Raw genomic sequence first — 22337 nt, 5'->3', positions numbered from 1 at the left:
CTACACTGAGAGTTTTTGTCTTGCTTCTAGTCCAAATATCGAAACATTCTTAAATCAAGAAGCATTTTCTGGACAAGCAAATCATATAGTGTTGTTTTAAGAAATGAGCCAAACTGAAGTGAGTTTTACTTTAAAACCAGCTAATCTGCCAACAGGGGAAGCCAAATAAGCTTGTGTTTTTCTTTTGACAAAGCTTACCCCAATGGCAGATTATCTGACTTGTTTTAAGGAAAACTCATGTGATGTTTTTAAACAAGACAACAGTTTTAGCTATAAGGTTATATATAAATAATCTCGCTGTAGTAGTGCCTGATTCCTGAGGAGCTGCTGTGGTATCTGTGGTTCAGGAGCCTGAAGCACAAACCCTGGAGGATCTTCTGTTCCTCATCATCTCTCCTCATGATCTGCTCATTAAACAGGCAAATTAATCACCGCTGCGAGGATTAAACAAAACCGTGTCAGTGCTCAGAGTGTGTGAACAGCGTCTGACAGGATTCTCACAGTATACATCATTGAAGAAACGAATGTTTAATAGGAACAGCTCAGAATTGTCAGAGGCAGAAGTTGAAATGTTAGAAATGAGTTTATTGACCTACATGTTCATCAACACACTCATCATCATCATCATTATAACCATACAGCAGGAAAACACACACCATGATGATGTCAAACTTATTATAAAATATCCCAGCCTTTCACACACACGCACACACACACACATGAAGGAATGTCTACACACATACAGCACACAAACCACCAAAGCTGGACAACTATAATAGAAGTTCAATGGCTTTGTAACACTGATCCAGGATCAGCTCTCAGGACTGGGACTTCTGATCCTCATTCAGCAGGCAGCAGCTCACAGGCTCTGGAGAATCTGGAGGTCCATCAGAGTCATTTACACACATTCAGCACATGAGGAACACAACGGATGATGGAAATCAGGAAGAGAACCAGGCTGCGTCCCAAATCGCCTACTACTCGAGTATGTACTACATTTGAGTTTAAGACATGACCATTAGAAAAGTACATTCTATGTAGTATGAATGGAATTCTGACATTCTACATCCACCATGATCACATGACCTACATGCGTCAGTTGCATGACTTCCCTCCCATTCATGAATTCTCCCGCAATGCACTATGGGATAGTGTAGCGTTATTGGATGTGCACTACAGAATCTCACCAGAAGTAGTTGGAATCTATGAATTCTGACATCCTACTCGGCAAGTCTGCGATTTCGGACGCAGCTCAGGTGTTTAAAGCAGGAGTTTAAAAGTCATCTAGCCAATCAGAGACTAGATAGTGAACCTGCACCACTAAAACTACAGTACCGGGAGACTGAGATGCATACGTCTGCAGTGCTAAGAGAAGAGAATATAGAGCATAAGAATCAGAGATAAAAGCGTCAAGTGCTCATTTGGTGGACCAATCCACAGACATTTGGCCTGAACTGAACGTTCACATGCAAACAGGACACGTGTGGTCTTTCATGGTGTGAAAATCTCCGGGTTCGTCTATCATGCAGAGTAAGAAAACAGGAGAAGATCCTTCTGGCTGATCATAAATAGGTAACTCAGCACGCTTCATTATGGAGATAGTTTGTGTTGTGTGTTTTGTGCTGGTAAGTTTAATTAGAGGAATGGCACTTACTGAGGGCTTCTTTGAGTAGAGTGGGAAGCTCTGAGTGGGAGGGGTTAATGGTGGGAGGGGTTTATATCAGAGGGAGTGGTAAATTTGGTGGGTGGGGAATATTTGGTTGTGTCTAGTTTATACTTGTAGCACTGGTTACTCTTGAAGGCTTATCTTGAGAATCATCTTGAGTGGGTGGAGTCAATCTTGGTGTGAGTGGGGCAGTTTTTTCACTAAATTAGTGTGGTCAGTTAAAATGGGTGGAGTCTATTTGCGTGTGGCTACTTTTGTGGGTGGGGGTTTACTTGTAGCACTGGTTTAACTTAGAGGCTGAGGTTTATCTGGGCATGTGTATCATTTGAATGGGCAGAGTCAATCTGGGTGTGGTCACATTGTGGGTGGAACTCTTATCTGAGTAAGTGTGGTCTGTTTAAGTGGGGGGAGTCTATTAGGGTGTGTCTTCTTTTGCAGGTGGAAGGGGGTTTGTACTTATAGCACTGGTTTATCTTTGAGGAAGTGGGAGAAGTAAATCGGGGCATTGGTATCTTTGAATGGGCGGAGCCAACATGGGTGTGTACTTTGTAGAAGGGACTGATTTACCTGGTGAGGTTTATTTAAATAAGTGTGGTCTGTTTAAGCCAGGCATGTCCAAACTCGGTCCTGGAGGGCCGGTGTCCTGCAAAGTTTAGTTCCAACCTCAATCAGGCACACCTGGGCTAGCTGATCAAGCTCTTACTAGGCTTTCTAGAAACATCCTAGCAGGTGTGTTGAGGCAAGTTGGAGCTAAAATCTGCAGGACACCGGCCCTCCAGGACTGACTTTGGACACCCCTGGTTTAAGCAGTCTGAGTCTATTTGGGAGTGGCTACTTTTTTGGGCGTGCCGTGTTTCTTAGTGTTCCAGAGCTGGCCAGGGATAGTGAAAGCATCAACGCTCATGCTCAGAGTGCGAGATGGAAGTGTATTGAACTGTTTCCTATCAGAGCTGTATTTATAAATGGCTTCCACGGCTGATGAGGAAATGACGCGTGGACCAACGCCGCAGAGTCGGTGCAGCTCCTCTGACTGGCCATCTAGGGTGTAGATGGCACGGAACTGACAGTTAGAATCACGCATGAGGATCAGAAAGTGACTGGCTGAGCTCTTCTCCATCTCCTACATGAGAGAAAACAGACTGTCAGAATGTAGAAGTGTAAGAAGGAGTCACGTCTGTGGAGAGAAATACACAGTGATGCACCTCAATGATCTTGTTTTTCTGGGATTCGTTGACTTTGCCAGCAAGGCAGCAGCGTGAGAGCGCACTGTGAATGATGAACTTGTTGGATTTAAAACTGGGCTCCTTAAACAATTTAGGACCTAAAAAGAGAGATGGTTTAATCACATTTGTCCTAACAAACCTTACTTAGTTGTAATTACTAAACAAAAATTCAACAATTTGTTTTTTACCTGTGTATTCTGGGAGTGATGCTGGAGAGGAGGCGTTGGAGGCTTGTTCACAGTCTTTCTCTCCATTCTGACTGGCCAGCAGTCCTGATGACATCACCTTTGAGGGTGACTCTGAACGACTGCGGTGAGTGAGAGATTAGGCATTTTTAGTAAAAACAGAGATATTTATAGAAGACAGAAGAAAGACACAAGACTCATGTGTAGAGTACAGTACCTTGCTGGTTTTGCAGTTGGTAGAGATCTGCCATCTTTCTGGTTGGCTAAGGAGATAAGGTAAATGCAAACTCATTTTTCACTCATACAAACAAATAGCAATTGGGTTTTGTGATGCCAGTAGTTACTCTCTTGTGATGTGCATGGTTACCTGTTCTGCTCTTCCCAGGTGAGCGTGTGTGAATGAGCTCGTGGTTATGTGGTTTGTTTGCATGCTGCTTTTTGCCACTTTGCTTTGTTGGTTTCTGTTTGAGAACCTTCTCTAGATCAGCCATTATCTTCAGCTGATGACGGCGTTCATACTCCGCCCGTGTGAATGCTCCCCAGCGCTGGGGCGTGCCTGGGGGCGTGGCATTCACATGAGGGGGTGGGGTGTAAAAGGTGGGCAGAGACTGTGATAGCAGTGGAGTTTGTGGTCGCAGGTCTTCCAAGGAAGCCTGTTGACTATAAGGGAAAGCAGATATCAGAGATTCCTGAATGCAAGTCTAATATGAGAAGATTTGAATGTGCAGATGATCTTACCTGTTCTCAGGGTCCTGCCCTTGTCTTGCTCGTCTCTTGATGTCTTGTGCTCGTCTTTGCTGTCGTTCCAACAGCAGGGCCCTTTTCTGTGCCATCACCTCCTCCGAGAGACCCTCCTCCTAAAGGCCCACAAAACACACTTTACCAACACCTCAGACACTAATCTCATGCAAGAGCATGCAGACCTTCACACACCTTAAAAAACACATCAAGACCCAGCCGGCTCTCACTCTCAGTCTGGTCACTCATGGAATCTGATGAGAATATTTCTGCACCCAGCTCTAGATCTGTGTCATCTCCCATCGTTCCGGCGCCCTCAGTCTCGTCTTTCACAGGGGCACTGCTCAAAAGCAAGTCACTTTCAAACGAGCACTCTGATGGAGCTCCGGAGCTGCCTGCTCCTCCTAACAGCTCCGCAGGGAGTGCAGACGGAGGTCCAGCCTCTAGCTCCAGGCTGAAGATTGGAGTGTTGTGGTCACTGGAGCCTGACTCTGATGTGTTCTCTTGAGCAGGGGGAGGTTGTGGTGGAGATTCCAGCGGGGTGTATGGACCTCCGAGCCGCAGTGAAGAGCTGGTCTGCACCTGACACTGGCTTGGAGAGACTCTGCGCAAATGAGGAAGGGTGTCCACATTCTGAGGCGGTGTTAGGACACGTGTGATAGGCTGGAAGCCAAGGTCCGTGGGGCGGGAGGGACGTTGACGCCTAGGACTCTTGGGAGCAGCACCACGGGATCTACGAGGGGTGGATGCTGCTGAGCTTTTAGGGGATCTCGCTGTGTCTGAAAGTTGTCCAGAGCGTGATGGAGATCCAGAGGGTGAAATGATGCGAGTGGAGTCTCTAGAAAGATGAGGTGGTGTAGCGGGGGATTTGGGACCAGATGGAATAACCCAGGCCTTGCTGGATGCTGAGGTCTTGCTTGAGGGGATGTTTTTAGGAGAACTCAAAGTTTTCTTTCCCATGAGCCTTTGCTGCTGTTCTGTAAGGCGCTGCATGTCTCTTTGCAGAGTTTCTAGTGTGGAGCTTAGCTTAGCTACCGCCTCGTTATATTCTCCCAGCGGTGGCTCTTTCCCCTCCTCTTTCTTTGCTTCAACAGAAAAGGTCACCTGTTTCTCTAGTTTTGGTGGAGCTACTACATCACTCTTCTTCTCCTCCCCATCCTTTTCCTTCTTCCCCTCTTCCTGTTTTCTTTTCTCCTCCTCCTTCTCTCTGTCCTCCACTTGTTGAAGCTGCTGCTCCATTTGCGTCAGTCGTTCATCCAGAGATATGGACTGTCCATCGTCTTCCACCTCTCCCCCTTGTTTCTTCTGGAGCTGAAGGAAGGCAGTTTTACCCAGCCTTTGCCTGTGCTTGGTAAAGATGGCCTCAATCCTCCTCTTTTGAGCTTCAATTGCTTTCCGTTTCTCCTCCAGACGTGCACCCAGCTCCTGCGCCTCCACTGCCCCAACGGGGCTCATTGCTGCAGGACTGAACAAAGGTTCCCTCTCCTGGGACCTGGAATTGCTTGGGGATTCAGGCATCATTTTTCTGCGCTCAGCAAAGTTTGTCATGCGGCCAGACTTGGGTCCGTTGGCTGGGCTGGAGGTTTGGGGAGAGTCAGGCGTGGCACATTCTGAACCTCCATCTTGTCGTTTGTGGTTCCCGCTATTATCAGGCCCTCCTCCAATTGGTCGATACATAATCCCTGACCGGCAGGGAGCAGAGCTGCTGAGTTTGGCTCCACCCTCATCTTGGGAGTGGAGGTAAAAGCCAGATGGTGCCCCCTCTGGCCGCAGACGCGGCTCGTTGTGTACCAGACGGCCAGTGTGAACGATTTGTAATGCTTCTTCTATGGTAGGCAGCTCTCCTAGAGGAGCGTGACCAATCAGTTTACTGAGATCCTCTGGGGGAGTGTAAGCGTCAGAGTTGGTTACCATGGTGAGGCTGTCTGTGCTGACAGAGCGGAAGAGAGGGTTGCCCATCACAACATCAACATCACTGTCCAGCGGGAACGGGATGCTGAAGGTCACCGCCGAGAGAGGACGGCTAAGAGAGAGAACATGAACATCACTGAAGATTCCTAGGGCTTCACGAATGTGCTCATGCTTCATTTTCAGAAGTATAGGAATTTTAAAATATATTAAAAACATTTTGACTAAGTCAGAATTGTATTGCCTACACACTTTATTGAACTGAAGCACAATTTTAAACAGACATACCTAATTTGCTTTTTGCTCCAGCCCCGTCCTTCTACACAGCAACAAATATAATAATAGTAACTCAGTTAAATACACAATACAGATCTTATCATTTCAGATATCACACAACAAATCCACAGAGCACAGTCTGCAGTGTAGGGTCTATTCAGATGGTTACTTTTTCTCAGGGGAGGCAAGAAAAACCTTTTACTATGGGGTACTACGATGTCATACAATGTCATAATTTGCATCAGAAAATTGGTATCTTGTGTGGATAAGAAATGGACACTTACATTATTATAGTGCTAGAAGATTTGTGACCAAATACACAGTGTATCTTTGACTAGCTGTCAGAAGCTGCTATTTCATGTTCTGTTGTGTTGCTACATGCTATAATACATGCTATTATCAGATTGTGCGTGTGAATGATCATGAGACTCTGGGTTCTGGGTTTGTAGGACTCCAAATTATCTTAATCCCAAAGTATGTATATTCTCTATGGAGATATCCCCTATACAGAACTCCCAATGCCAAACGAACACAGCCAAACCAATCTCCACAGGTTAGTCAGCATGCAGAGAGCTCTCACCGGACACCGAGGTGGACTGAGGCAGAGACTGCTTCAGGAGGAAAGATGGAGAGCCACTGCAAGAAAAACACCAGATCCCATGATGCAACTGAACACAGCGAGCATGATCAAGTGTTCTGGAAAGTGCTTTACCTGTTGCCGTTGATCGGACTAGTGCAGTCCACCAGATCTGATGCATCTGTAGGACAAAACAACAGAAGCTGATGTATGATCTGATTACTATGCGGTTTCGTTGTTCTCTCATGTATTAATGTCTACCTGTTAGGTCCAGTGTGTCTATGGGTTTGACGAAATCTGGTTTCTGCACCTCGAATGTGGCAAACAGCTCCGAAAGGAAGCACATAATGTTCACCTGTGGAGTCAAAAGTAAAAGTCATTTGATACACAGCTGTTACTAAGCCATAACAGTTGCTAAGGCTGCATCACTCAGCGATGCAATGTCAGACACCATGCACTCAAATGGAGCAAGTGACATCACTGTCAGTGGTAGGGTTAGGGGTGGGGTTAGGTGAGGCCATTAAAAAGCATTGGATAGAGCTGTGATGCATAGTTAAGTAGGTGTGGCTTATCTGACCTGTAAAGCAGCCATGATATATCTGACCAGTAGAGTGGGTGTGGCATATCTGACCTGTAGAGTGGGCGGGGCATATCTGACCTGTATAGTGGGTGGGGCATACCTGACCTGTAATGTGGATGTGGTATATCTGACCTGTAGGGTGGGAGGGGCATATTTGACCTGTAGAGTGGGCGGGGCATATCTGACCTGTAGAGTAGGTGTGATATGTCTGACCTGTAGAGTGGGCAATGCATATCTGACCTGTAGAGTGGGCGGGGCATATCTGACCTGCAGAGTGGGCGGGGCATATCTGACCTGTAGAGTGGGCGGGGCATATCTGGCCTGTAGAGTGGGTGTGGTATATCTGACCTGTCGAGTGGGCGGGGCATATCTGGCCTGATGAGTGGGTGTGGCTTATCTGACCTGTGAAGTGGCCATGGTACATCTGACCTGTAGAGTGGGTGTGGTATATCTGACCAGTAGAGTGGGTGTGGTATATCTGACCTGTAGAGTGGGTGTGGTATATCTGACCTGTAGAGTGGGCGGGGCATATCTGACCTGCAGAGTGGGCGTGGTATATCTGACCTGTAGAGAGGGCGGGGCATATCTGACCTGTAGAGAGGGCGGGGCATATTTGACTTGTAGATTGGGTGTGGTATATCTGACCTGTAGAGAGGGCGGGGAATATCTGGCCTGCAGAGTGGGTGTGGTATATCTGACCTGTAGAGAGGGCGGGGCATATCTGACTTGTAGATTGGGTGTGGTTTATCTGACCTGCAGAGTGGGCGGGGAATATCTGACCTGTAGAGTGGGTGTGGTATATCTGACCTGTAGAGTGGGCGGGGCATATCTGACCTGCAGAGTGGGCGGGGCATATCTGACCTGCAGAGTGGGCGTGGTATATCTGACCTGTAGAGAGGGCGGGGCATATCTGACCTGTAGAGAGGGCGGGGCATATTTGACTTGTAGATTGGGTGTGGTATATCTGACCTGTAGAGAGGGCGGGGAATATCTGGCCTGCAGAGTGGGTGTGGTATATCTGACCTGTAGAGAGGGCGGGGCATATCTGACTTGTAGATTGGGTGTGGTTTATCTGACCTGCAGAGTGGGCGGGGAATATCTGACCTGTAGAGTGGGCGGGGCATATCTGACCTGTAGAGTGGGCGGGGCATATCTGACCTGTCGAGTGGGCGGGGCATATCTGACCTGTCGAGTGGGCGGGGCATATCTGACCTGTAGAGTTTGTGTGGTATATCTGACCTGCAGAGTGGGCGGGGCGTACAGTAAATCCTCCAGCTGTAGGGGGCAGCAGCTCTTCAGGTGGGTTCTATAAAACTCTCGGATCAGCTGGAGATTATACACACTGTCTGCTACACACATGGTGTCCTTCAAGCACACGTCTGCAACACACAGAGCAGCAATCTACATTTCTGACATAGAAGGCATACATCGTGTAGTGTTTTTTCAGCAGGTGTGTGTGTGTGTGTGTGTGTGTGTGTGTGCGTGCGTGTGTGTGTGTTTTACCCTCCAGCGGCAGTATCTGAGGACAGTAGAAGTGAAGTGCAGCAGCGATGGCGCAGCCGCTGGACAGATCCTTCACTCCAGACACCACCGAGAACACCGGACTCTGCTTAGACTGAACCTTGTCTTTCCTGTAACGGATCTGAAACACACACACACACACACACACACACACAAGAACATGGTTCAAAAGAGCATTTACATGTGTGGATTAAAAAAGAAAGACTGTTAAATTATACAGAGGGGGAAACAGCAGCAGCAGCAGCACACACACACACACACACACACATCTCTGAAGCGAATCAGATTCACTTTCTGAATCAGTGATTCATTCAATATCAGTGAATATACAGATTCATTCAGTGATTCAGTGAGTGAATGTCAGTGTGCAGCTCAACACACACTCACACACACACACACACACACACACATTTTTACACACACACACACTCAAACACACATTTTTACACACTCACAAACACACACACATACACACACACACACACACTCAAAACACATATATACACGCTCACAAACACACACACACACTCAAACACACATACACACACACACACACACACTCAAACACACACATATACACACTCATAAACACACACATACACACCCACACATACACACCCACAAACACACATATATACACACTCACAAACACACGCGCACACACACTCAAACACACACTCACACACAGACACACACATAAACACACACACGCACACACACTCAAACACACACACACACACACACACACACACAAAAACACATACACACACACTCAAACACACACATATACACACTCACACATACATACACACTCACAAATACGCACTCACACGTTTGCACACACGCAGAGCTGACGGGGAGAAATAAAACAGTGAAGTGTGTGTTTGTCAGATGTGTATTTGTGTGTGTGTGTGTGTGTGTGTGTGTGTGTGTTGGCCATCCAGACTCACAGCAGGCGACAGCGAGAAACAAACCATGAACAACTGAAAGAAAAACTCAATTAAAGCCACAAACAAAACCAAACCAGAGTGTGTGTTATTCCTGCAGACCACACACACACACACACACACACACACACACAGGACAGAGATCAGGACATGCAGAGGGCAGACTGTGTGTGTGTGTGTATGTATATGAATCTGTGTGTGTGATTGTGTGTATATGTGAATGTGTAAGAGTGTACTGATGTGTGTGTGTGCGTGTGTGTGTGTGTGTGTGTGTGTGTGTGTAGACAGGAGGCGGGCGGATACGTTACCACAGGAGGTTTATTCCCCGACTCCTTCAAACAAAATGCGATGGCATGCTGGTGCGGTACGGCAGAGAGAGCACACGGTCAATGCCAGAGTCACACACACAGTCACATGACACACACAAGACACGCCTCTCACTGCTATTGGCTGGACTGACACATCACATGACACACACAAGACACACACACATCACTCCTATTGGCTGGACTGACACATGCCACATCGCATGACACACACAGAACCCCGAGCCCTCACTCCTATTGGCTAATACTATTATTAATCCCAGACGGCTGCTTCTCACTCAGGGCTGCTGTTTATGCTAATGAGATGAGCACTAGTGGGCGGGGCTTTCCCCCTCTGATGACACGTACAAACGGGAGAATGTCAATCAAAGTGTTTCTGCATCATGTCTGATTATAATAAACACACTTCATTACTGTTGAGCACTAGAGGCTGCACACACACACACACACACACACACTACCGGGGTTAAACACCGCATTAAGGTCATTTCTGCATAATAGGGGCCCCTTACAGCATGCTAAACACAGGCTTTTAAACGTTAGTGTATGGATGGGTCAGTGAGAACAGCACTTCTGTCACACACACACACACTGCTGAATTAAACACTCGTGCAGGTCAAACACCATGAGTATGAGTGTGTTATGATCACCAATGAACACACACTGAACGAGAAGAAGTGTGTATTAGTAGAGGAGGAATACTCACAGGGACCAGCTTCCAGTACCAGCGCTGAGGACACTGCGCGCGCACACACACACACACACACACACACACACACACAGAGAGCGAGAGAGAGAGAGAGTGGTTAGCATCACTGAAATTGGAGTGTGTGAGCGTGTGTGTGTGTGTGTGTTTGCTCACCGTGGGCTGCACCGGCTGCAGATCTGTGCAGGTGTTTGGCTTCACGTTCTCCTCCACATCTGCAGTGTCCCGCAGCTTCTGATTGACCTGTATGAGAGAGGACGCTCAGCTAATGATGACCGCTTTACACTGGACCCTCAGTTATAATCCAGGAGAACTGAAGGGGATTGGGGGATTCAGGAGGGCAACGTTACATTAAACACAGCTATTAAAGGGAAATCCAGCAATCCACAAACACAGGAGAGTGAAGAAAAGCAGGACAGTAGAAGATAGATCATTTAAACTGTCAACACTTCATTCAAGATCCAAAATAACTCAATAAGCTCTAACAATAAACAATGATTATTGTCAATTATTCCTCAATTAATAATCAATAAACCTCGCTTAATCTATCGACTGATTAAACATTATAGCTAATGCACTGTTGATATTATTAGTGGTATTTTATTAGTTATTGTCATTATTATGTAACCATTAAAACTATGTTTATATTGTAAATAAACACGTGTGTGTGTGAGAGAGTTACAGTCAGATTTCAGCTAAAATGAAAACTTTGCATTTTCAAACACAACAGAAATGTTGGAGACCGACGTCCATTGACTCTCTCTGGGCTCTATTTTAATGATCTAAGCACAAAGTCTGCAGCTCATGGTGCAAAAGCATTAAGGTCGTGTCTGAATCCACTTCTGCTGTCTTAAGGATGGATAAATCTGCTCTGCGCTCTGCGCATGGTCTAACAGGGTTGAGCTTATTCTCTTCATGAGTTCTGGCTGTGTTTTGAGCATAACCTGCATTAAACCAATCAGAGTCTCGTCTCTCATTCCCTTTAGGAGGCAGTTACGTCGCTCCATGGTGCATTTGCTATTTACATGGTGACTGTAAGAGTAAAAACTGAACTCTTCACTAGCGAGAACACAGTTAAACAGAGCATCTGCAGCGCGAGGATAAAGAGCGAGCCTCCTCCATTCAGCCTCTTTACTTTATTTTCCCTCTTTACTCCTTTACTTTGGTGGAGTAAGGAAACAGTGGAAACTCACTCCACTGAACACATCCATCAGCCTACATATTTGATTTAGTTTGTTAAGCACAAAGACTTAATCAAAACTATTTATAAATTCAATTCTGATCTCCAGCAGAGGAATAAATGAACAATAATAATGAAGTGTGCTCAATCAAGTTATATCTAGGCCCACACAGAATCTGCGCGCACAGAAATTCACAGATCTTTAGCCCATCATTAATTCTGTTTATTTACTTGTGTAAATGTGTGTAAAGTTATATTTATTCAGTTTTTAAATTAATTTCACTCCTATTATTGTGATTTAATAATGGTAATATTAAAATATTCTTGTGATTTATTTGCAATACAGTGTGTACAGTAATATTTTCTGCCGTTTAATAGATATATTATTTGAGAGTCTTGCTTTAAGAAATAAGTGGCCCTAATGTGATTTACATTGTAAACATTAAATCAAAGTTAAACTGTATTTTATTATTGTTTTATTGAGTTTTTAGTTATGATACTCTTAAAATTACTCACAAAATTCTCAGCAGAAATAGTAAAAAACGTCTGCAGATTCTGTCTGGCCTGAGTTATATCCACACACACACGTCCTGTTCTGATGACCCATATGGTGATGCAGACGTCTCCAAAACCCCACAGCTGGACACATCTACACTTGTGTTTATAAAAACAGATATAAATCTGCAGATAATCAATAATCCTGATAATAATCACATTATACAGATGCAGATGGTCATGACTGAACTGATAAAGCCCCCCGAGGTGAAGAAGGCATGGAGGCAGTGCTGTTTATATTGATGTAGGAAATCATCATTTCTGGATCATTTTAATCCTTTAATTGTTTTGATCTGTAAAGATATGTGTGTGTTGCTGATCATCCTGTGTGTGTTCAGCAGTGTGTGAGTGTTTGGACCTGCACAGGTGTATAACTAACACACTCTGCTGGACTTCAGAGCAGCTTTAGTTGGTCAATGGTGCTGTTGGTCTATTTCAGCTCCTCAGAATATCAACGCTCCAACAATGCGCCTTCACACACCTCCTTTATAGACCAGCACACACACATGAGTGCACAGAGTGGTGCAGATGGAGTTACTATTTAAACAAGGTGGAGGAAAACGACTGTTGCACTGGTCTGAAAACAGCAACACATCACGCCAAACACGTCTTGTGTCTTATTGCGCCGAGTGTATGATAGAGCCCTTAGTATTTGTTATTCCTGCTAGTGAAGTCAATGGTTACAGGTTTCCAACATTCTTCAGAATATCTTCTTCAGAAGAAAGAAACTCATAGGTTTAGATCTGCTTTACTGTGAGTGAATATTGTGGTGTACTGTCGCTTTAAATTATGTAAATGAGTCTGTAAGGACTCTCATTGGTCCAGACCTTGTTGATCCAGAAGAGCAGCGAGTTTTCCCAGCTCTTTCCAGAGCCGAACTGATCCGTCTCCTTCGCCATCTTCACCCGGGCAACCGTTTCCATGGCGCTCAGTGACATCAGTGAATCAATGAGAGCCAGATGAGCCCCCTGTAGCCAATCAGAGCAGAGAGAGAGAGCTGTCAGCCAATCATATCGCAGAGCTGCTGGCTGAGCGGGGGTCATTGTGTGATTGACTCACCATGTGTATGGGCGTCTGGCTGAGCTGCGTCTGATTGGCCGAAGGCATCAGGTGGAGGCGGTCCAGCAGTAGCAGAAGGGAGGGCAGATCTGCCGGAGCCACGCCCCCAGCGGATACACACACACACGAGAACACGCGACAGTACAGCTCAGCGGACAGCAGGCGGCGCTGCAGGGACACACACACTGAGCCGTCCACACACACCACTGACGACACACTCTCTACACACACACGTACACACACAGAGAAACACGCATAGACACATACACACACACACAGAGACACACATATATATACACACACAATTGCAGATAGACACATACACACACACACACACACACACACACACACGCAAAGAGACACAAACACAAAGAAACACACACACACACACACACACACCAACACATGCAGAAAGACACACACACATCCAGATACACAAACACACATCCAGAGACATGCATACACACAAATATACACATATATACACACACAATGAAACACACACACACGCATGCAGACACAAATACACACAAAAAGGAACACACAGTGACACACACATGCAGAAAGACACACATACAGACGCATATACACACACGCAGAGAGACATACAGACACACACACACACACACAAAGAGACAAGTAAACACACACAGACACACGCACAAAGAGAGAGAGAGAAAGTGAGAGAGAGAGAGAGAGAGAGAGTGAGAGAGAGAGAGAGAGAGAGAGAGAGAGAGAGAGAGAGATCTGGGGTCAGTACAGTGGCAGTGCAGACACTCTTAAAGCTGCAGTGCGCAGGTCTGACAGCTAGTGGTTGATCTCGGTATTGCAGTCCACATTCTAAACATTGGAGAAGTGTTGTTCAGTGCACAGGTTGCCAGATTGACAACACAGACAGATTGTGAGCATGCACTGTTAGCTGCTCAGCTAATGTTTACGTTAATATTTGTAGTGTTCGTTATTTAAAATCAGGGACCTGTTCCAGAAACCAAGCTGACAGTAAAAGCCAGGCTGATGTTGGTTATTCAGGTTTAATAATGGCGGATTCAGTTTCATTAATCAAATTTACAATAGTTCAGACTCAGTTACTCTGGCAACTTATACTGGCAAACAAGCCTGCTCAGGGGCAGGTGAACTCTCAATCACGGTAATGTGAACATTCACCTGCCGTAATCTGACGCAGTTTTAATTCACTTAACCTCTTAATGATGATCAACACTATATAATCACTTCATAGTGTATATACACACACACACACACACACACACACACACACACCAAACATCTTTAAGAATAGAATGATGAACATATTACACATATATAATAGTTATTGCTAATACAAACCACAACATTTCAGCTGAATTTGTATTATTTTATGTTTCTGTAGGACATAAACTGCAGTACACACACACACACACACACACGATCCTGACTGACCGACTGAGCGTCTGAAAGCAAATCTCCTGAAGAGTCTGAAATGGACAGACACACTCGAGGATGAGCTTTACTCTCACGCAAACACACACACACACACACACACACACACACACACACACACGCTCTCTCTCTGACCCACATCCAGAGCCTTGGAGCACAAATGATGTGAGATGATGCCAGCGCAACACACTTTCACAACACACACACACACACACACACACACACACACACACTCTGTCTTGTTTATATTTAGTGAACATGTAGAGTTATTTCTAGTCTAAATATCAACACAACTGTAAGTCAAGCAGACAGCAGGACAGATATTCTGAAATCTCTCCGTTTCCTGGAGCAGCAGAAGATGCAGGCTCGATTTCAGAAAGAATGAGTCAAAATGAAGAGAGTTCTACATCAGGACAGGCTAAATAACACCGTTTACATTATGACATGAGATTATTATGCTCGGGTGTCATGGTGGCGCAGTGGGAAGCATGATCACCTCACAGCAAGAAGGTCACTGGTTTGAGTCCCGGCTGGGTCAGTGTGTGTTTCTGTGTGGAGTTTGCATGTTCTCCCCGTGTTGGTGTGGGTTTCCTCACAATCCAAAGACATACGCTATAGGGGAATTGATCAACTAAATTGAATTAAATTGAACTAAATTGTGTATGAGTGTGTGTTTCCCAGTGATGGGTTGCAGCTGAAAGGGCATCCGCTGTGTAAAACATATGCTGGGTAAGTTGGCAGTTCATTCCGCTGTGGGGACCCTTGATTAGGGGAGTGCGGGGCACAAAATAACGCGAGGTTAAATGTAACACACAGTTTAAGGTATTTGCTCAGGGTTAACCAGATTTTTACCAAAATTCTGCGCAGAAACAGCAGAAAGCGTCCGCAGATTCTGTCTGGCCCTACTCATAATGCAAATAAATGCACTGTATAATACTGTATAATAACCCAAGTAAATCTGGATGTGTTTATCTGATAAATAAATAAACATGAGCTGTGTAGAATCAAAAATAAGCTGAGCTAATTACAGAGGAAATAAAGCTACTGTTTAAAGTAAACTGCAGTTAATAGTGTGTACTCTGCCTTTATAAGCATGTGTTACATCTAACCTCTGTCTGATCCGGCTTGCCCCGCAGGCGCTGTAAACAGGAACATTTACACTCCTGACACTTTGGCCAATACTGCACAGAACCATAGGTCCGGCGATCCGTCCATACACAAGCAGTGCTCATATGTAGGAGAGGCCTGTGTGTTGCTGATAAAACACACATGATTTGTCTAACCTCATTACTCTGCTCATTATCTGGCCAAAAGCAGAAAGGGTTACTCTGTGCCCTGCTCTGCCCTAATAAAGAGACTGAGCGGAGGAGGAACTGAATGATTTAGCCTGTGTTAATGGAAAACTCACTTTACTTTCACTCATTTCTGAACACAACAGGGTCTGTTAGTCTAGAAAATGCTGCTTGATTTCATGTTTTTGTTGGTTTTTAGACTAGAAGCAAGACGAAAGCTGAGTTATGTGCTGATTCAGTGCAGGAGCGGTCAGATCCAACAGAACTTCTAATGATGAGGTCAAATATTGAGCAACACTAGAGCAGATGAGCACAGAACAAGCAGGATAATCAGCGGACGGCAGATCACTCATTATAAATGCTTTTACAAGCTAGTTTAGTTAATAACCATATAAACCCTTCAGTATGTTAAAGAAGACGAAGAAATCCCCTGTCAGGAGATTAGTTTCCCCTCAGTTAGCCTGCAGTCTTCCATTATCAGCTCAGGCTTCTGAAATGCACAGGTCTGATGTGGAGACATTAAATAACAGCCCTCCACTGATATATTAAAGGCCAATAACCCTGTGCTTCTGTGTGGCTCATCTTACCCTGAGGGCCTGGGTTCATCCTCAAGCATCATTTCTACAGCACAAAGCCCTCCTGAACACTGTCTGCAGTCTAGATCAGTCTTACAGAGGAGATTCCTGAAGGAAATGATCAGCAATAGAGCTGCTGAGAGCACACAATGGCGATCAGCGGGAGCGCGCAAACACAAAGACATCATCAGTGTGTATGTGTGTGTGTGTGTGTGTGTGTTAATGACGCGATAGTGATGTGTGTTCGGTTATTTGATCAGATGCTGAATCAGAGAGCCGCGGTGACGCCCTACACACACACAGGCACGCGCTTCACTCTCTATATTAAACAAACTGCGTGCGCGCGCACAGATGCTGAATGGTGCTGATGCTGCACACACACACACACACACGCGTTTACCTTCAGGTCCGCTTCGGTTCAGCAGCCAGCTCAGGCTGGCTCTGGTCTTGGCTTGGTTCGGCTCGTACCGGTCTAGCGGGCAGATGTCTGGTACCGGCGCGCTGCTCTTCATTGCAGGCGCGTCCATCGCCGTTACTCAAGACTGAAGGATAAACCGTGAGAAAAGGCGACTCTACCGAGTCATTGTGCGGGGTGTTCGGTGCCTGCAGAGCATCCGCACACCGGAGAGCACCGAGCGCGCCGCCGCATCCTGCAGCCGCCCGTCCGTCCGTCACTGTCCCGCGCGCGCATGGGCCACGGAGCCGCGCGTCAGGTGTCCTTCTCAAGCTGTCAGTCATCTCGCGGCCGACCAATCACGCGTTAGAGTGGGCGGGGCCGCAGAGAGAACATCAGAAAAGAAGGAATGAGAAAGAGGAAAGACAGACAGACAGAGAGACAGAGACAGCAGAAGAGACATGAACGAAAGCTGAGGAAGGAACAGAAGCAAACAAAAGAAAAGTAAATAAAGAAAGAAAAAGAGGATCAGAAATGTTAACGAATTAAAGAAAAGGAAAGAAATTGAGAAAAAAGAAAGGAGAGAAAAAAAACAAGCAGAAAGAACAAATAATGAAGGAAAGAATAAAAGAGAAAGACAGAAATGGATGAAAAACTCAAATAAGAAAAGAGCAAAACATTAATGAACAAAAAGAGAAGAAAGAAAAGAAAAAATAATGAAAAGAGCAGAAAAGAGAGACGTTAATGACAGTAAAGAAACTGAAGGAAACAAAGGAAAATTACCAAGAAAAACAGGAAAACCGTAATGAAAGAAAAGAACAAACAGAAAAGAAATGAAGAAAAACATGATTAAAAGCAGAAGCGGAAACTAAGAAAAAGACAGAAAATAAATAATAAATAATGAAGAAACTGAAGGAAAGAAACCAGGACAGAAAGGATCGGTACAGTAGGAAAGAAAGAAAAGAAAAAAACAGAGAGAAAAGCATTCATGAAACAGAGAAGATCAATAACTGAAACGGTGTAATCTGACTACACTGAGATTCCTCTTGTGCTAACCCTCATTTGGCATCACGTATATTAAAGCAGGATAATCGAGCGCTGTGTTGGCAGAACTCCGCTGTGTGGAAAGTAGATCAGATGTTCTCAGATCAGTGTTCATCATCAGACTGAAGCTCATCACATGACCGTCAGCTAAAATGAAGAATAACCAGTTTCAGATGATAAACACACACACACACACACACACACACACACACACACACACACACACACAGGTTTCAGATACGCAGAGCTGACGAGTGTCTCACTACACTTATTAACACTGAACGTCTGCAGCTCTTCATTCACTCAAACACACAGGACTACACACACACACACACACACTGGTGTTACTCTGAGCATGTAGAGGTCTATAAAAGGGGTTTCTGTTTGTGTTGACTCCTCTGTAATCCTGTGTCCTGGCCTCCAGAGGGCGCTCTCTCCACTGAACAACATGAAGGAGGAGGAGATTCCTTAAAGATGGCCTATTATAAAGACAATCTGGGTGAGTTTGAGCATGCGAAATTCTGTTGTACTGCACTGCGAAAAGGGGCGGCATTAAACAAGATGATTAGACATTAATAAAGCGAGCGATTGCTCCATATTTAAAATTTCTGTTCAGAGGTCCTGTTTTGATCCTCGATTGGTCTCACGCAGTCAAGTGATGCGGTTTAGCAAGTCAGAGTTCACCAAGCTTGAACTTTCCAATGCAGCGAACTCTGAAACTTGACGCAGGACCTTGCGTTTCCGGTCTGACGCATTTGCGTGTATGAATGGAAGTCTATGTAGAGAAAAGTCCAGTGTGACCGCAGCTTTATTGACCCTTATTCTTAAGCTGAGAGTGTGTGCACCGTGACGTGGTTTCTCATACTGTGTGCTTTAAGCTTTAAGCTTTGCATTGTGTAAATGGCTCCTCTTAGCAGCATGAAAAACAAACCTATTCAAATTGCAGATAAAAGAAGTGCTGCAGTATCAGGCAATGGAGCGCTCTGCACTGCCCTTACAGTGATGAAAGCTGGCTGAGCTCCACCGTCAACCCAACACTGGATGATCAGTATTTTGGGTGGGGGGGGGGGGGGTTGTAGTAACAGCAGCTTTGTAGAGATCTTGAGTAAAACACACCTAATTTGTTTGTATTACAGGACTTATGAATTATTAAAATGCATCATCTATATTTAATGGTGCTCAACACATCTGCTCAGAGTTGAATGCTGAATGAGTATATTTATGCATTAATTCAAGACATGAATCCATTTTCTCCCCACTCTGATCACGTTCAGCATTCACTTTAAACAGAACAAGGACTTGGTGATGAACAGCATTTTAAAGTCAAATAACATTATTATGCAAATGCTCCTTTGTGTTTTATGTGGATTAAATGTGAATTATGACTCTTCAGTGGACAATGAAGGCTTGGTTGCATCATTACATTGCATTGCATCCAAACGGTGCAGCAAAGTAATGATTCTCCACCAGGGGGCGATCTGTGTAATCCCATTATCCACATCTATTAGGCCCAATCCCAAATCTATTTTTGCACCCCTTTGCCCTTTAAACTGACTGTGAAGGGGAAGTGCTTCAGATGTACACTAAAAAGTGGGATATGAGATCATGTGAGATCAGACGATGGCGACTGCTGTAGTTATTCCAGTTGTGTTATTGTTTGGTATTGATCTTCAGGAAATCACTGAGGGCTTATATCATGTTATCATCACCATCTAATGTGACATTAAGATCTTAACTGTGCTGTGTATTTCCACAGTGGCCATATTCATCTGTGTAAACACACTAAAAACAGCATTAACATTACAGCAGACACTGTACAGCTCATTCCCAGACACTAGACATTACTGACAGGGGACTCCAGAGTCAGGATGTTGTGGGACTGCTGTACACGAGTTATGATTAGGGATTATAGATCACAAATTGAGCGGTTTTTATTTTAAAGCATGACGGTAAAACATGAGCGCGGTTATGAAGATATTAAAACGTGCTTGATTGTTGTAAAAATTTGTAATAATGACAAAAAATGCTAATTTGTGAATCTCCTGACTTCCGGTGTGGCTGGTGTATTCTGGGAAATTTTCTTACCCTTTGGTTTCGAGTGTGGTCCTGAAAAATCTGTTTTGAGAGGTATCTGGCCCTTCCCCTTAGCCCTACGCCTTCAAGATAAAGAGAATTGGGACCAGGAGAAGTGCTAAGGGGTAGAATAGGGATTGGGCCTTACTCTGCTTCACCCAGATCGCCCCCTAGTGGAGTATCAATGAACAGCTTTCACAGTGTTTACCTGATCTCAGGTCAGTTTTAGGAGTTTGTAGATGATTTAATGAGAAGAGTATTAAATAAATAACAGCAGATTTGCAACCTTGTTGTCTTGTTTAGAAGAGCCCATTATGGAACAAACAAAATATAGAGCTGAAGCGTTATAAAAGAGCGTAGCGTAATATTTAATCATATTAGACAATAAATGATAGATGATAAAGTGCATCTATAGGGTACAGGGCAATTTAAAGACGGTAAAATGGTGGAAAAACTCCATTCAAATACACATTTTGCCTGAGTTTGCTGCATTTCCACAGGTCTGGCCAGCAGGTGTCGCCAGCACGAGCACCGACACTGATCAGTTCTGTACAGAAATGGGCTCAGTTGATTTGAAGCTTCATTCCTCCATCACTGCAGTTCAACACATGAAACTACAGCACTATAAACAACATCACAAACTTTAATCATCAAAAACAACAGAGAAGTCCTTCAAATTACACATGAACAACACAGCAAAACCCTAACCACACACACACACACGCACACACGCACACACGCACACACACGCACGCACGCACACGCACGCGCACGCACGCACGCACACACACACAGCTAGACACAAATAACATCCAACATCAATTAAACGTCATTAAAATTGTTGTGTGTGTCTGTCACACTGCAGTGTGTTTAATCAGACGTCAGTCACACACACTTTCAAGTCAAAGTCTCCAAATCTTGGCCAGAAGCTGCCCCAGTAAAACTTGAATAAAATTGAAAGGATATTTACAGCTAATAGTTTGCGAGTGTGTCAGAGAGTGTGTTTCAGCTGTCGCTGGACTCCAGCATCTCCTTGTTCTCCTTCAGCACCAGCCGTCCTCCATTCTCCTGCTGCGCTCCTGCATCACGAGCCCTGCGAGCCTGACACACAACACACAACAGCTCTATCCCTCAGTCTGACAACAGATCTCAGATAATTTGGTTCTTCAATCGAGTGTGTGATGAGCTGATCTGGGATCAGGGCGCATGATTGATGTAAATCCTCAATATCAGGATGAGCAGAGCAGCGATTGGCTGAAATCGAGACCGCCATGACATCATCTGATCAACTCTTCAAGAGAGATGTAGAATAAACAATTGACCCTTCGTTAAGCCACACCCGAAAACCACCACACACACCAATCATGGCTTAGCAACCGTAGCTACACGCAGGAGGTCTGTCAAGCTCTCGAGCCAAAGTGTTGTGTAAATCTGATAGCCTAAAAGTTTGGACAGGATGGAAGTTTTCCCTTTCCAAAACCAAAAACCCAAGAGGAGAAACGCCAGCGTGGATCAAGCTCTATGAGGGGCGCTAAAGGAGCGGAGTTAAGTTGGTTTTGTTTTGATATTCCTGACACATTCAGTGATAGACCGACGGCAGTAACTCACACACCTCTTACCCTAAACAGATCTAAACTGAGTTTCCTACAAAAACACAGAGCAGGTTCTGTTTCACAGCGGACTTTTTCTTTTTCTTGCTTGATATTATGAGCACTGCTCTGTTTAAGCCCTCGCCATAGCTGTAAGAGTGAGCACAATCCAGTCCATCTGTTTCAAGCTATGAATATTTGAAATGACATATCAACAGAACTAAACCGAGATATGATCACAATCTGAGCTCTTGTGATCACCCGCATCTGTTTATCAGTCATTTATAACCCTCATGCCCATGTCAGAGCTACAGCTCACTGATGTTTTCGTCTGTTGTTTAGAGGTTTAGTCGTTACAGCAGGTTAGTGTCTGCTCTTATATCTGGTGTGGGATTAATATCTGCTGGTAGGGAAAATCTATTTGTTCACTTCTGCTATTTATACTGTGATGCGCATTTCAGTTTATTTATTTTAACCATTTAACTG

General features: G+C 44.8%; 2 protein-coding genes across 5 annotated transcripts in view; both read right to left on the bottom strand.

The window, feature by feature from the left end:
• Window positions 1-2348: 2348 nt before the first annotated feature.
• LOC130221599 (calmodulin-regulated spectrin-associated protein 3) lies at window positions 2349-17422 on the bottom strand. 2 transcript variants are annotated; one of them, XM_056454147.1, is made up of 19 exons: window positions 17152-17422; window positions 13448-13668; window positions 13216-13356; window positions 10810-10896; window positions 10654-10686; window positions 9930-9977; window positions 8657-8795; window positions 8393-8532; window positions 6835-6928; window positions 6709-6754; window positions 6577-6632; window positions 6009-6039; window positions 4008-5835; window positions 3813-3931; window positions 3442-3734; window positions 3292-3337; window positions 3078-3196; window positions 2869-2987; window positions 2349-2786 (listed from the first exon to the last, which is right to left on the bottom strand). In XM_056454147.1, exons 1-19 carry the CDS (start codon window positions 17276-17278, stop codon window positions 2484-2486), a joined length of 3990 nt encoding a protein of 1329 aa, XP_056310122.1. In that variant the 5' UTR covers window positions 17279-17422; the 3' UTR covers window positions 2349-2483. The 2 variants fall into 2 exon arrangements, with proteins under 2 accessions (XP_056310122.1, XP_056310130.1); XM_056454155.1 differs by lacking the exon at window positions 9930-9977.
• Window positions 17423-20606: 3184 nt separating this feature from the next.
• The window catches only part of lpar2b (lysophosphatidic acid receptor 2b), a 26167-nt gene continuing 24436 nt past the window's right edge, over window positions 20607-22337 (bottom strand). For all 3 annotated transcript variants that reach the window (XM_056454122.1, XM_056454139.1, XM_056454130.1), the window contains one exon: window positions 20607-21363. In XM_056454122.1, the coding sequence (XP_056310097.1) occupies window positions 21268-21363 (96 nt within the window). In that variant the 3' untranslated portion in view covers window positions 20607-21267. The remainder of the gene's footprint in view (window positions 21364-22337) is intronic.

The sequence above is a fragment of the Danio aesculapii genome, chromosome 1, assembly GCF_903798145.1.
Source record: "Danio aesculapii chromosome 1, fDanAes4.1, whole genome shotgun sequence".
In the NCBI taxonomy this organism is placed as follows: domain Eukaryota; kingdom Metazoa; phylum Chordata; class Actinopteri; order Cypriniformes; family Danionidae; genus Danio; species Danio aesculapii.
The sequence above is the reverse complement of the archived record's forward strand: the minus strand, read 5'-3'. Positions and strand labels throughout refer to the sequence as shown.